The 16,045-nt window shown below is 45.7% G+C and overlaps 1 protein-coding gene across 14 annotated transcripts in view; it reads left to right on the top strand.

Annotated features, from left to right (window-relative positions):
- The window catches only part of CAMSAP1 (calmodulin regulated spectrin associated protein 1), a 112,621-nt gene that overhangs the window by 45,930 nt on the left and 50,646 nt on the right, over positions 1 to 16,045 (top strand). For 11 of the 14 annotated variants that reach the window (XR_008510054.2, XR_008510055.2, XM_054520899.2 and 8 more), the window contains 2 exons: positions 11,398 to 11,537; positions 11,626 to 11,722. The exons of 2 other annotated variants lie outside the window; for them this stretch is intronic. Coding sequence is in view for 10 of the 12 variants with exons in the window: in XM_054520899.2 (XP_054376874.2) it covers positions 11,398 to 11,537; positions 11,626 to 11,722 (237 nt within the window). In the remaining 2 variants the exon portion in view is untranslated. The remainder of the gene's footprint in view (positions 1 to 11,397; positions 11,538 to 11,625; positions 11,723 to 16,045) is intronic. One more of the 14 variants, XM_009245022.4, reaches the window with a different exon arrangement.

The following is a 16,045-nucleotide window of genomic DNA, read 5'->3' as shown; positions in this document are numbered from 1 at the left end:
AGTGGGTGTCTGGACAGGGGCTGGGGGAGCATGAATTCTGATTTAGGTTTTGCTAAGCACCATTCATTCTGAAGTAGGCAGATACAAGGCCAAGAGGTGCCCCCCAAACTAATATGGAAACAATTGTGTCAGACTTCAGGCACTGGGTGGATTGAGCTGGCATTGATCTTGTTCCTACTGAGCGTAAAAATGCTAGAAAATACAGTTTTTTAGATAAAATAGTTTCACAAATATATAGCTGCATTTAAAGGAAGAGGCTGGACACGGTGGCTAGTGCCTGTAATCCCAGCACTTTGGGAGGCCGAGGCGGTGGATCACCTGAGGTTAGGAGTTAGAGACCAGCCTGACCAACATGGCGAAACCCTGTCTCTACTAAAAATTAGCCAGGTGTGGTGGTGCACGCCTGTAGTCCCAGCTACTTGGGAGGCTGAGACAGGAGAATTGTCTGAACCTGGGAGGCAGACATTGTGATGAGCCGAGATTGCACCAGAGAATTCCAGCCTGGGCAACAGAGCGAGACTCTGTCTCGGGAAAAAAAAAAAAAAAGGGAAGAAGGAGAGAGCCTCAGGTACCAGGAGACGGTCTCTGTCATTGAGTGAAAACTCATGAGTGGAGGACAGGTAGGTGCCCTGGGGCCCCTTGGGCCTGAGTTTCCATGTTCGTTTGGCCCTGAGCCTATGGTGCTGTCAGCAGCTGTGACTGGGACCTTTTGGGAAGAGGACTAGAAAACTCCACCTACTGCCCAGGAGTGAACTGAGGAGGCCTGACAGATGCACTTGGCTCTGGGGATGTGGAGGAGAAGCTTTTTAAGGAGGAAATGCAGCTCTTGGGTACGTGGTGGATCAGAGGGAGGTTGAGATGTGTATCACCCATGTGGCGTGGGAATACCGGTTGAATGTTAGTGCAACAAGTAGTGTAGAACTAGTGAAGCTCATGGACCCTGGCAGGCATAAAGCACAGCTTGGCTGTGGAGGGACGTTTCCATGAGCCAGGGCATGCTGGCTGCCCACTGAGGAGAACCCCTGCTGGAAGATGAACTCTTTGAAAAATCAGAAACCACGCAGGGAAAGCAGGTACTGCAGCTGATTTGGCACCAAGACATGGGTGAACGATTAACAGGATATTTAAAATGATGAAGGACATTAAAAAGAGAACTAGACACTTTAAAGAAGACGGGGGAGGGGGTTGGGGTCTTCAGCTGTGCTGCGATTTTCTTCGTCCTCCAGGTCTTGTCTTGGCACGTTTTTGTTTTTTTTGTTTTTTGTTTTTTGTTTGTTTTTTTTTTTTTTTTTTGGAGACAGAGTCTTGCTCTGTCACCCAGGCTGGAATGCAACTGCGTGATCTCGGCTCACTGCAACCTCCACTTCCCAGGTTCAAGTGATTCCTCCACCTCAGCCTCCCGAGTAGCTGGGATTACAGGTGTCCACCACCACACCCAGCTAATTTTTGTATTTTCAGTAAAGATGGGGTTTCACCATGTTGGCCAGGCCGGTCTCGAACACCTGACCTCAGGTGATCCACCTGCCTTGGCCTCCCAAAATGCTGGGATTACAGGTGTGAGCCACTGCGCCTGGCCATGGGACCTTCCTTTATGTGTTCATCTCTTATATTCTCCCTGCTGAGTTCTGGATGCTTTTTATTTTATTTATTTATTTTTTATGGAGATAAGGTCTCCCTTTATCACCCAGGCTGGAGTGCAGTGGTGTGATCATGGTTCACTGCAGCCTTGACTTCTCTTGACTTCTCAGGCTCAGGTGATTATCCCACCTCAACCTCCTGAGTAGCTGGGACTACAGGCACGTACGACCATGCCTGGCTAACTTTTGTATTTTTTTTTTTTGTGGAGATAGGATTTTGCCATGTTGCCTGGGCTGGTCTTGAATTCCTGGGTTCAAGCGATCTGCTTGCCTTGGCCTCCCAGAGTGCTGGGATTCCATACATGAGCCACTGCACCTGGCCCTGGATGCTTTCTGAAGTCCACCTTCTAGTTCGTAAATTTGACTTTTCCTTCGTTGTGTGCAGCCTGCCCTGTATGTCTGTTGGGGATCTCAAGACAGAGTGAATTGCTAAGGATACAGGGTCATTGCCAATTATGATCATGTGAACAGTTTACAGGAAGGTATGACTGTATTGAAGCTCATTATATCTAAGAGCAGAACATCAAAATGGATTTTAAGAAATGGCAGAGTTACGGCCAGGCGCGGTGGCTCACCCCTGTAATCCCAGCACTTTGGGAGGCCGAGGTGGGTAGATCATGAGGTTGGGAGATCGAGACCATCCTGGCTAACATGGTGAAACCCCGTCTCTACTAAAAACACAAAAAATTAGCCGGACATGGTGGCGGGCGCCTGTAGTCTCAGCTACTCGGGAGGCTGAGGCTGGAGAATGGTGTGAACCCGGGAAGCGGAGCTTGCAGTGAGCCGAGATCGTGCCACTGCACTCCAGCCTGGGTGACAGAGCGAGACTGTCTCAAACAAACAAACAAAATGGCAGAGTTACAAGGAGAAATGGACAGAGCCACATTGCTGACTTATGTAACAGAAACTGATTGATAAAGTGGATAATTTAGTAAGGCCATAGAGGACTTCAGGCTTCATCCAGTGCACCAGCCACTGTGGAATCTGCTCACTTACAGACAGTACAGACAAACATGGGAGCCTTTATAAAACGTGCAGTTGATTAAGGCCACAGGTGAGACTGCAGCAGATCCCAAAGAATCAATACATTCTCCACAGTGCAGTAAAGTGAGAACTCACCAACTAGAAGATGCAGCCTCTTTTCCTGTCTGTGAATTAATGATGGTTCATTTCAGGTGTGAATTTGACTGGATTGAGAGATGTCTAGGTGACTGGTGAAGCATTGTTTCTGGGTGTGTCTCTGAGGGTGTTTCCAGGGGAGATGGGTGTGAGTCAGTGGCTTGAGAAGGGAAGGCCTGCCTTCAATGTGGGCAGAAGAGGGGGACTCTCCCTCTCTGCTCTCTCTCCCTTACTGAGTGGGGCACCTTCTCTCTTCCTGTCTTTGGACATCAGACTCCAGGTTTTTTGGGTTTTAGACTCTGGGACTTGCACCATGGCTTCCTGGGGGATTTTAGGCCTTTGACCTTGGCCTGGGGGCTGCACCATCAGCTTTGCTGGCTCTGAGGCTTCCAGACTTGGACCCAGGCATGCTGCCACCTCTGATTCACTAGCTTGCAGATGGTCTGTTGTGGGATTTCTCTGTCTTTGTGATCATGTGAGCAAATTTCTCTGATTAAATCCCCTCTCGTGTGTCCTACTGGTTCTGTCTGTCTGGAGAACCCTGACAAATGCACAATTATTCTAAAATCTTAAAGATTGAGTGCCTGGAAGCCAGAGAAGGCATTTAAATATTTCATGGATCATAGGGGAAAGAGTAGTGGGACTTGCTAGTGTGAGCTCAACAGGGGCAGGGTTTTACCTGTTTTGCTCACTGTTGTATCCCAGTCATCTGAAATAGTGTCTGGGGCCAGTTGGTGTTGAGTAGGTATTTGTTGCTAGAAAAAGGACATAGAAGTAAACCCAAAAAAAGTTGAAGGAAGGAGAAATGAAGGGCAGTTTTCTATCCATTTCTGTTAGTCAGAAATCACACCCAAACAAAGAGAATAAGGAACTGAATTACAGATTCCATTTTGGATGAAATTAGGATATATCTGGACTCTGAACAAGTCCTCTAATGGAGAAGTAATTTAAAAAAAAAAAAAAAAGGGCAAAGTGGAGGAGGGGTGGGTGTCAAGCTGGGGAAGCAAAGAGGCTCATCCTATAGGACCCTGGACAGCAGAACGGAGCACCAAGGATGCTGGTGGACAGCAGTGCCTGGGGGTGGATTCCTTGAAAGTTGGTCTCCAGCAATGAGAGCTCACGTTCGCTTTGCTTCTGATGCCTTTCTCCTCACATGCCCTCAGTAGATGCGGGATGCTCTTGAGGAGAACTGAGCCAGATAGGCTCTAGCCTCAGACCCCAGGTACAGGTAGGGATGAGGTGACACTGAAATCAGGGCTTTTGTGTAAAATTCTTCATACCCGAAGGTGAGACTGGTTCTCTTCCTGGTGCCCCCTGCCCCAGAAGCCACCGTCTCTCTCGCTTGACTCCATGATGCAGACCTGCCCCACATGCAACACAGGGAAGGATTCTTCTCTGCAGAAATCGGCCTCAGGAAAAAGACTCACAGTGACTCACTCCTTACTAGGAGTGGCAGCCAAAGATTCCTGACATTTGAGGAGAGCCACTGACTTGAATGAGAACCCAAATCAACAGAGATGGTGCAGGTGAGCAGAAGAAAATGTTAGAGATGAGAGGGATTGGACCTCAGAACCAACAACAGGACTCTGGGAAGCGATGTCTGCAAGATAGTGGCACATAAGTATGTACAGAATCATCAGACTCAGAACAGCTGTTGGAGTGCTACAGCTTGTTTAGAATTCTCTGGCAAATTCTAAAGAGCCGCCAAAAACCAGTTCTTGGGAAGGCAATATTTGGTTGCTAAGATGGGAGAGCCACTGAACTGCTAGAGGACAAAGTTGAAGAAATCTCCCAGAAAGTAGAACCAGAAAAGCAAAGAGATGGGAAATAAGGGAAAAAAGATAGAAAAATCAGGATCAGTATACGAAGAAAGAGAAGAGAAAATAGGAGAAAAGAACTTAGTCAACACAAAATGTAGAAAAATGTCCCAAGGACATGAGTGGCAAGTAGGAAGGACCCACTGGGTGGCCAGCAGGATTCCTGAAGAAGGGCCATGGCAAAGCATACCATGATGAGCTCCGGAACCCCTGGGAAAGAGGAGATCCCAAATAACTGTGGAGAGACCAAGCAGGTTACACACAAGCAGGCAGCCCCAGTGACACCAGATTCCTCAGCCACAGTTCTGGAAGGAAGATGACTGGGAGGTGCCTTCCCAGTGCTAGGGAGCGTGCCCATGCACACCATCCTGAAGAGGAGGTGGAGGGAGGCTCAGGCTGAAGTCCACAGTGCCAGCCTTCCCATGGATGGGCCAGGAACATGGGACAAAGGCACAGACCGGGAGGAGGCAGTTGGCCTGTCCGGCTCAGAGGCAATAACATAGGTGAATAACTGAGCCAAGTATTAAATCCAGGAAAAATGAAGAGTTGTGCAAGGAGTGTAAGTAGAGATACTGTGTAGCCCAGCTGTGGAAGATGGTTACATAGTTATGGTGTACAGAGACTCAGTCTGGGTTTAATCACATCCTGCTGTGTGGCCACTGGGGGGAGAGGCTGGGGAGGCACACAGAGGACCACCTGCACTGTGCTTGTTTGCTGTGACAGTAGACTGTAGCCTCTTAGTGATAGGGTAGGGGATGGGGCTGCGTGTTCTCTTACCAAGGCCACAGGCAGAAGGAGTGGAATGGGCAGTGATAAGATTTGGCTCTGTGTCCCCACCCAAATCTCTTCTTGAATTGTATTCCCGTAATTCCTATGTGCTGTGGGAGGGACCTGGTGGAGATAATTGAATCACAGGGGCAGTTTCCCCCATACTGTTCTCGTGGTAGTGAATAAATCTCACAAGATCTGATGGTTTAATAAGGGGAAACCCATTTCGCTTGGCTCTCATTCTCTCTCTTGCCGCCGCCATGTGACATGTGCTTTTCATCTTCCGCCATGATGGTGAGGCCTCCCCAGCCATGTGGAACTGTAAGTCCAATAAACCACTTGCTTTTGTTAATTGCCCAGTCTCAGGTATGTCTTTATCAGCAGTGTGAAAATGGACTAATATAGGCAGAGACCTATTTCTCTTAAGCTTTTCAAAACAAATAGTTTGGCTTTTTTTTTTTTTTTGAGGCAGAGTCTCACTCTGTCGCCTATGCTGGAGTGCAGTGGTGCAATCTCGGCTCACTGCAAGCTCCGCCTCCCAGGTTCACGCCATTCTCCTGCCTCAGCCTCCTGAGTAGCTGGGACCACAGGCGCCCGCCACCACGCCCGGCTAATTTTTTGTATTTTTAGTAGAGACAGGGTTTCACCGTGTTAGCCAGGATGGTCTCGATCTCCTGACCTCGTGATCTGCCCGCCTCAGCCTCCCAAAGTGCTGGGATTACAGGCATGAGCCACTGTGCCCGGCCTTTTTTTTCTTTTTCTTTTGAAATTGAGATGAAGTCTCCCTTGGTCGCCCAGGCTGGAGTGCAGTGGCCCGAACTCTGCTCACTGCAACCTCTGCCACCACCTGGATTCAAGCAGTTCTTGTGTCTCAGCCTCCCAAGTAGCTGGGACTACAGTCATGCACCATCACACCTGGCCAATTTTTAAATATTTTTAGTAGAGCTGGGGTTTCACCATGTTGGCCAGGCTGGTCTCGAACTCCTGACCTCAGGTGATCTGCCCGCCTTGGCCTCTAAAAGTGCTGGGATTACAGGCGTGAGCCCAGCCAGCTTCTTAAAATAAAATAAAAATTTTAAAATTTTGGCATGCAGCAATAGAAAAGAATGAGATCATGTCTTTTGCAGGAATGTGGATGGAGCTGGAAGCCATTATTCTTAGCTAACTAACAGAGGAACAGAAAACCAAATACTGCATGTTCTCACTTAACAAGTGGGAGCTAAGGCCGGGCGCAGTGGCTCACGCCTGTAATCCCAGCCCTTTGGGAAGCCAAGGTGGGTGGATCACCAGAGGTCAGGAGTTCGAGACTAGCCTGGCCAACATGGTGAAACCCGTCTCTACTAAAAATACAAAAATTAGCCGGGAGTGGTGGTGCACACCTGTAGTCTCAGCTACTCGGGAGGCTGAGGCAGGAAAATTGCTTGAACCTGGGAGGTGGAGGTTGCAGTGAGCTGAGATCACACCACTGCACTCCAGCCTGGGTGACAGAGTGAAGCTCCATCTCAAAAAAAAAAGTGGGAGCTAAATGATAAGAACTTAAGAACACAAAGAAGGAAACACAGACACTGGGGTCTCCTTGAGGGTGGAGGGTGGGAGGAGGGAGAGGAGCAGAAAAGATAACTGTTGGGTACTGGACTTAATTCCTGGGTGATGAAATAATTTGTACAACAAACCCCTGTGACATGAGTTACCTATGTAACAAGCCTTCACATGTACCCTCCCAAACCTAAAATAAAAGTTAACAAAAATTGGCAAATTTGCTGGGTGTGATAGCTCGTGCCTGTAATTCTCTAGCACTTTGGGAGACTGAGGTGGGGGGATCATTTGAGCCCAGGAGTTCAAGACCAGCCTGGGCAACCTAATGAGACCCCAAAAATTAAAAAGTTAGCTTGGCCTGGTGACGTGCACCTGTAGTCCCAGATACTCAGGAGGCTGAGACAGGAGGATCACTTGAGCTCAGGAGGCTGAGGCCACAATGAGCTGTGATTGTGCCACTGCACTCCAGATGACAGAGTGAGACCTGCTCTCAAAAAAAAAAAAAAAAAAGAAGTTTTGGCAAATTTAACAGCAAAAAGTGAATAAAGTAGAAAAAATTCCAAAGTTCTAGAGAATATGTAAAACTAAAAGCTTATTGTTTTAAAGAATTAAAATAATCTGGAAAGATTGATCAAGAATTCAGGTATAGCAGCTACTAAAATAAAAATACTGAGAATATTTGTGTGCCATATGTGTTTGAAATATTAGACAAAATGGGCAATCTTCTTTGAAGCTAAAAGTGGTGGGCAGTCTAAATAGACCCATAACTACAAAGGAAACGGACTCAGGAGTCAACAGATACATCCACAGGGACCAACTTCTTCCTGGGGCATTTCACCAGACTCTCAAGGAATTGTCTGTCAGCTCCTGTGTTATGTCAGGTGTCCCAGATAATAGGAAAAGATGGAGTGGCCCAAAAGAGGGTATTATTCCCTGACACTGAGTAGGCTATGAGAGGAAATTCTAGGCTGGCTTTCCATGTTAGTATAGATTGAAAATCCTATGTAAAATATTAGCACAAATTGAACAGATTCTCTACGGTCATCTCAGTAGGGGCAGGGAATCACTTGTAGGCAGTCACTGCCCCCTTCTGATAGTGGCTCTGGGCCTCATAGGGACTTGATTGGACTTCATAGGCTGTTGACCCCACCCGTGGCAGGTGCAGTTCCAGTGAAGGCCCAGGAGCAGCGGCGCCTTTGTGTCCTGACGGAGCGGGTTCTCTGAGCCTGGCAGGAGGAAGGTAGTGGGAGCCGTAGCCAGGGCTGCCCTGTGCCCCTGCCCTGCACTGCAGCGCCCACTCCCTATGAGGATTCTCTTGTCATGTGAGAACTGGGAGGCATTTGGGAGTAAGTGCAGCAGAAAAGAAGCGAAGAAAATCCATATGCTTTTCTATTTCTCTTGGGAGAAGACTGAAACAAGTGTTCGTAGATCCCCAGTCAGTATTAAAACTTGTGATTTCTCCAGATTGTTCTGAAAACTTGTCGCCAGTCCAGTAAATACTTTTGTCTTCACAGATATTAACAAGGCAATGCAGAAATTCTCTTGGATTGTGTTATTTCTGTGTCTCTCTCAACCATTTGAGAGTAACACAGCAAAAGTTGGGAAAGCTAACGTTGGCACACAGATCCCCAGCCTGGTCCAGACTCGCTCAGCTACCCAGGAGCACCTGCTTGGCCCAGCGTCCCCTCATAGTTTCCCTTCATCTGGAGTCGTTTCCAGCCTTTACCTCTCTTGACTCTTGATGTTTTCGAAGAGTAAGGTTGTGAGTAGTGGCCCTTGGTGTGTTTGTCTGGAGTTTCCTTGCGGTGTGTCCTCCCAGCGTGTCACCTCAGGGGCAAGGTACTGAGACATCTCTGTGTTGGTGACTCCAGCTTCACCCCTTGGTGCAGGTGGCATGTGCTGGCCTTCCCCACTTCTAAGTTTGCTGTTTTTGCTTTAGAATGCATTAGTAATTTGTGGGGAGAGGCTTTGGACTGTGAATACCACGTTTCTCATCAGACTCTCACCTGCCGGTCTCTCCACCTGTGGATGGCTTCCAGCTTCAGTGCATCTTCCCATCTTGTCAGCGTTTGCCCCACTTGCTTGCTTCTTTATTCATGTGTTTGTTTATATCCGGATGGCCTCATGGATCTTACTTTATTCAATAGGTCATAATTCATTACTTTCATTATTTATTTTGTTGCTTAAATTGTCCCAGATTTTAGCTGAGTAGTTTTGAAGAGTAAGAATGTGCAGGGTGTGTGCCCTACAAATACCAAATTTTGCTTAACTTTGCATTACCAAAAACAGTGTGGTTTTGGTTCCGGGACAGTCACATGGACCAGATGAATAAACCACATGTAGAACCGAGAAAAGAGATGCTTTGCAGGGAATCTGGTGCCTTTGAGGTGGCCTCACCGAGGGAGCCGCGCTGGCTGGTCAAGAACATGGCGGCATTGACATCTCTATGGGAAAGTGCCGTAAAACCCCACCCCACCTGAGCCAGAAATACACCTTCCTCGGAGTAAAGATGCAAACCTGAAAAGTAAAATTTAAGGATTTTGAGAAGATAAAGGAAAATACTTTTATGATGTTCGTGTAGAGATGGATTGCCAAAATTATAAAAAGCACAAATAGAAAAGATTGTTAAATGTAACCATATTAAAATGTAAAACTTTCCTGTGACAAAAGAACATCACGAACAAAATGAAACGATAAACTGTACCCATTGAAAATATTTGCAGCACACGTGACCTGATGAAGGACTGTCATCCAGTCCTTTTGTAACCACAATCCAGAAAGAATTCTGGAATCGGTAAGAAAAAGATGCACAGCCCAAGGCAGATATGGACAGGGTCCACAGGAGAGGACCCTTCATGGCCAGTAACCATGAAAAAGAAAAACCACACCAGTCATCAGAGGCATGCTCTTTGAGAAGGAGGTGTTCATGCCCCTCCGCTTGGCAGACATGGACAGGTCGGTAATGCTGCGGTGCAGGTGGGAAGGAGCAAGCTGTGGAGTGCCGTGGGTGGGACTAGAGCGAGGCACAACCAGGCAGAAGGGCGTTGCCAGGTGACACAGGAGGGTGTGCTAGCTCGTGGCCCAGCGAGTCCCCTCTCAGAGTATGCCTGGGCAACACCCGTCTGTACACGCATAGACAGCACACGCAAGCTTTGTGATGGCAGCATTTGTCATAATTGTGAGAAATCGTGGAGGACCACATAGCGGTCAAGATGAGTGACGGAAATCTCTCCATATCAACATAGATCTGTTTGGAAACATCATACTGAGTTTTGGGGGAAAACCTGGATGCTAAAATGAGGCATGGCTTGATACCATGAATGTAAGTTTCTCAAGGCTGAGACAGCACTGTTTGTGTTACTTGTGGTTGCAGACAGTGTGTAGAATACTCAGGAGGAGTGGGAAGGGTTTGTGGCAGCGTTGGGAGAATGGTTCCCTTTGGAGATGGAGATGACTTTGGCTGTTTTATTTCTAAAAAAAAAGATCTGAAGCCCATAAGACGTTAACATTTGATGGTCAGAACTGCACAAAAGGAAACATCCTTAGCAGTGTAAATGTGCACAGTTCCTCAGCTTTAAAGTTTTCTTTTGAGAATGAATGCTGCTTAGGTGACTGTGGAGGACAATTCATGAACGACTCTGGATGCTGTGGCTCCAGTTTGTACGTACTTCTAAACCCTTGAAAATGGGTTTTTCCTTAGAAATAAAATTTATGTAAAAAGTTATTTCTGAAATTCTTTTTTTTTCACTGTGTATATATTTACAGGCAAAATAAAGTCAAGTCACTTCTCACGGAGTCCTGAGCTGCACCGTGCTCTCCGCAGGGCTCTTTGTCTGAGGGCCACCCCCACTCCACACCAGGGTGCCTAGACTGGGGAGGGGCCTGCTCTTTGGTCCTGTGACTTGTTGCCCATACTGGTGCTTCCTCGGTGGAGGGTCTGCAAAGTCGCGTGCAGTGGAAAGTTGCCCTGCAGATGCTATAGCCACCAGTCTCCACCTCTTCATGGAAGGAGACTTGGGCTATGCATTGTCATTTGATCTTTCTGATTAGTCACATTCCTGTGTTATCACTGAGTGGGCATGGATGAGCCTGATGCTTTACGTTTTATTCATTTCCCTTCCGCCTGCCCTTTACAAACAACGGAAACCTTGTGCAGAGGGTTTCTGATGGGCGAAAGAAACTCGGCTCAACATTTACTCGCTACATGCAGCATGGCTCTGCTGTAAAGTGAAAGGTGATTGTTGCTGTTTGTTTTGGAAGCCCACTCTTGAGATCTGAGCGATTTCTATTATGCTTTCTGGATGTTCACCATCAAATTCAGACTTGAGAGGTTCCTGGAGTTGTCTTGAGTGTTTTTATACTTAGTGTTACTTGTTGTACATCCTATACCCCCTACATCTCTCAATGTCATTACCTTCATTACTACCTTTATGTAAAATGGTTTTCAGTTTAGAATGCTTCTCTCTCTCTCGAAGCAGAATACCTTTACAATAAATTGTGATTTTCTTTTTGTCTATTAGATATATGCTTAAAGGAGGTAACGTCGATGGCCGATAGTCTGTATAATATTCGGCTTCTGAGAGAATTCTCCAATGAATATCTTAATAAATGTTTTTATCTCACCTTGGAAGATATGCTGTATGCTCCCTTAGTGTTGAAGGTAATAACGAATTATTTGGCATGCAGTTTTAAAACCATGTGTGAATAAACTACTTATGATACTTTGGTTTTTTGTTTTTATCTTTTAGCCGAATGTTATGGTTTTTATTGCGGAGCTTTTTTGGTGGTTCGAGAATGTCAAGCCAGATTTTGTTCAGCCCAGGGATGTTCAGGAGCTGAAAGACGGTGAGTGACAGACCTTCCCCAGGTTGGCAGTGATTTCCTTGAGAGCCTAGATAGAGTATCAGAAAGCACTCTCCAGTGGTTCCATGTTTCTCGCACAGCAGAGTTCTTGGAAGAGCTCTGTACAGCTGCCTTGCCCTGTGGAGTCAGAATCCCAGGGACGGGCGTGAGAGTTTGGGGAAAGGCTTTCTAAGTGATTTTGATGAACTATTTGGTTACAAATCACAGCTCTAAAAATTGCACAACTTTAAAAGTTCCAGGATGGCTGTTCTCACCTCCAGAATGAACAAACTGAAAAAACAAATATGTTTACTACAGATTAAAATAATCTGTCAGGCTTGACAATCTAGAAAGTTTTAAGGAGATAATGTAGAGGAATATCTTCATAACCTTGGATTAAGAAATTATTTCTTACAAAGAATATGAAAATCTTAGCCACAAAGGAAAAGACTGCAAATTCAGCCACATTAAAGTTTGGACCTTCTTTTCCTTGAAAGATGATAAAGATAATTAAAAAAAAAAAAAAACCCAACTATTAATAACTATAGAGGGGGAAAAGGTACTTGGAATGTATGTAGTAGATAGATAACTAGTATCCAGAATATATAAAGAGCTCATTCATAGCCATAAGAAAAAAGAGCCAACAGGAAAAAAAGGCAAAAGAACAGATTCTTGATGAGAGTGGGACCCCATGTGCCGAATTGATTTGTGAAAAGCTGCTCAGCCTCAGTCATCAAGGATATGCAAATTAAAGATGACACCCAGACGGCCTGCAGCTTACAATGCTTAAGATTTTCAGCTTCACCGTGGTGCAGAAGCGATGCACGTTCAGTGGAAACCGTGCTTCCTGTGCCCTACAACCATTTTGTTTTTCACTGTCAGTACAGCATTCAGTAAATTACACGAGATATTCAGCACTTTATTCTAAAACAGGCTGTGTGTTAGATTTCGCCCGGCTATAGGCTAGTGTAAGTGTTCTCAGCACACTGAAGGTGCCTAGGCTAAGCTGTGATGTTTGCTAGGTTAAGTGTATTCAGTGTGTTTTCTACTTACTGATATTTTCAGTTTACGATGGGTTTATTGGGGCATGACCCCATTGTAAGCTGAGGAGCATCTGTGCGGGTATATATCCTCTAGATATATTTGTGGCAAAACGGTGGAACAGGACCAGGTGTGGGGCAGTGTCTAAGAGTGCACCTTTCACCACTGCTGGCAAGAGTGTTACTTGGAGTCACTGTTTTACTTGGAGCAGCCTCTGAAGTTCTTCAGTGTTCCCCAGTCCTGTGGGTTGCCTGCCCTTTGGCTCAGCAAGCCCATTCCTGTGGTGTATCCTCAGGGAAACTTGGTACTTGTGTATCAGGACACGGAGAAAGGATGCTCAGAGCAGCTCTGCTCATAACAGCTAAAAAGAAGCTCCCAGATGTGCCTCTGTAGTCAGAGGGGTGCAGTGTTCTATGTCCATGCCACAAGATGCTGTGCAGCACTGGGTGTGTGTGAGCCACAGCCACGAGCAGCTACAAGGAAGATTCTCCTGATAATGAAGGCACAGAATCACATGGACAGGCTGGAGAGCAGGCAGAGCTCCACTGTGTTTTCCAGGGGGTGTGTATGTGTGTGCGTGCATGTGTGTGTGTGTGTGTGTGTGTGTGTCGGGGGGTAAAAGGCAGTGGTTCATTGGGCACGTTGGGTGCTCCTGGCGGGCTGGTGACTTTCTCTTCTGGACCCGAGTGGTGCTTACCTGGATTTTGCTTTATAATTATTTGTTAAGCTCTATGTATGTTTTATGCAGTTTCTCTCTCTCTCTCTCTCTGTGTGTGTGCGCCCACTATTTTACAATAAGAAAGAATAACGACAAAAAGCTTAGAACTGGGTTACCTTGCTGTTAGAATGTCCTTAAGTCACCTCACTTCCTCATGGATGACCTTGAACTAATTTTTCATCCCTGGACTTACTTCCTTCCCAACTCTTCTTCTGTGGTAACTATTCCATCTTATAGCCAGAAACACTGTAGTGCTGTTAAACTTGCTTCCTTCATTTTAATTGAGGTTAGCCCTAAGTCAAGGCTATTGCTAACTGCTTTTTTCAGATTTGTTTCTATTCTTGCATTTAAGGTAGAATAGGCTTTCCTTGTTTGATGCCTTCATGACTGCAGCACCCTCTCCACTGCCCTGTCCTTTCTGGCTTCCCTTCCCTTCACTCCTTCTCCCCCTCCCCCTCCCCTTCCCCTTTCCTGCCCCCTTCCCCCCACTCCCCTCCCCTTCCCTTCCCTGTTCTGGGATACATGTGCAGAACCTGCAGGTTTGTTACACAGGTATACACATGCCATGGTGGTTTGCTGCACCCATCAACCCATCATCTACATTAGGTATTTTTCCTAATGCTCTCCCTCTCCTAGCCTTCCCACCCCCCGACAGGCCCCAGTGTGTGATGTTCCCCTCCCTGTGTCCATGTGTTCTCATTGTTCAACTCCCACTTATGAGTAAGAACATGCGGTGTTTGATTTTCCGTTCCTGTGTTAGTTTGCTGAGAATGATGGTTTCCAGCTTCATCCATGTCCCTGCAAAGGACATGAACTCATCCTTTTTTTTATGGCTGCATAGTATTCCATGGTGTGTATGTGCCACATTTTCTTTATCCAGATGGGCATTTAGGTTGGTTCCAAGTCTTTGCCATTGTGAACAGTGCTGCAGTAAACATACGTGTGCATGTGTCTTTATAGTAGGATGATTTATTTTATTTTATTATTTTTTTGGAGATGGAGTCTCACTCTGCCGCCCAGGCTGGAGTGCAGTGGCGCAGTCTCAGCTTACTGCAAGCTCCGCCTCCCGGGTTCACACCATTCTCCTGCCTCAGCCTCTCGAGTAGCTGGGACTACAGGTGCCCGCCACAATGCCCAGCTAATTTTTTTGTATTTTTTTTTTTTAGTAGAGACGGGGTTTCACCAGGTTAGCCAGGATGGTCTTGATCTCTTGACTTCATGATCCACCCGCTTCAGCCTCCCAAAGTGCTGGGATTGCAGTTGTGAGCCACCGTGCCCGGCCTATAGTAGGATGATTTATAATCCTTTGGGTATATACCCAGTAATGGGATTGCTGGGTCAAATGGTATTTCAGTTTATAGATCCTTGAGGAATCGCCACACTGTCTTCCACAATGGTTGAACTAATTTACACTCCCACCAACTGTGTAAAAGTGTTCTATTTCTCCACATCCTCTCTAGCATCTGTTGTTTCCTGACTTTAATGATCGCCATTCTAACTGGCATGAGATGGTATCTCATTGTGGTTTTGATTTTCATTTCTCTAATGACTAGTGATGATGAGCTTTTTTTCATGTTTGTTGGCCGCATAAATGTCTTCTTTTGAGAAGTGTGTCTATTCAAATCCTTTGCCCACTTTTTGATTTTTTTTTTTTTTTTGGTAAATTTGTTTTTTCTTGTAGATTCTGGATATTAGCGCTTTGTCAGTTGGATAGATTGCAAAAATTTTCTCCCATTCTGTAGGTTGCCTGTTCACTCTGATGATAGTTTCTTTTGCTGTGCAGAAGCTCTTTATTTTAATTAGATCTATTTGTCAGTTTTGGCTTTTGTTGCCATTGCTTTTGCTCTTTTAGTCTTGAAGTCTTTGCCCATGCCTGTGTACTGAATGGTATTGCCTAGGTTTTCTTCTAGGTTTTTTATGGTTTTAGGTCTTACGTTCAATTAAGTCTTTAATCCATCTTGAGTTAATTTTTGTATACGGTGTAAGAAAGGGATCCAAATTCAGTTTTCTGCATATGGCTAGCCAGTTTTCCCAACACTATTTATTAAATAGGGAATCCTTTCCCCATTGCTTGTTTTTGTCAGATTTGTCAAAGATCAGAAGATCAGATGGTTGTAGGTGTGTGGCATTATTTCTGAGGTCTCTGTTCTGTTCCATTGGTCTATATATCTGTTTTGGTACCAGTACCATGCTGTTTTGGTTACTATAGCCTTGTAGTATAGTTTGAAGTCAGGTAGCATGATGCCTCCAGCTTTGTTTTTTTTTTGCTGAGGGTTGTCTTGGCTATGAGGGCTCTTTTTTGGTTCCATATGAAATTTAAAGTAGTTTTTTTTAATTCTGTGAAGAAAGTCAATGGTAGCTTGATGGGGATAGCATTGAATCTATAAATTACTTTGGGAAGTATGGCCATTTTCACAATATTGATTCTTCCTATCCATGAGCATGGAATGTTTTTCCATTTGTTTGTTTCCTCTCTTATTTCCTTGAGCAGTGGTTTGTAGTTCTCCTTGAAGAGGTCCTTCACATCCCTTGTAAGTTGTATTCCTAGGTATTTTATTTTGTTTGTA

Source organism: Pongo abelii, chromosome 13, assembly GCF_028885655.2.
Source record: "Pongo abelii isolate AG06213 chromosome 13, NHGRI_mPonAbe1-v2.0_pri, whole genome shotgun sequence".
Lineage (NCBI taxonomy): Eukaryota > Metazoa > Chordata > Mammalia > Primates > Hominidae > Pongo > Pongo abelii.
This window is presented reverse-complemented; position numbering and strand designations above follow the sequence as displayed.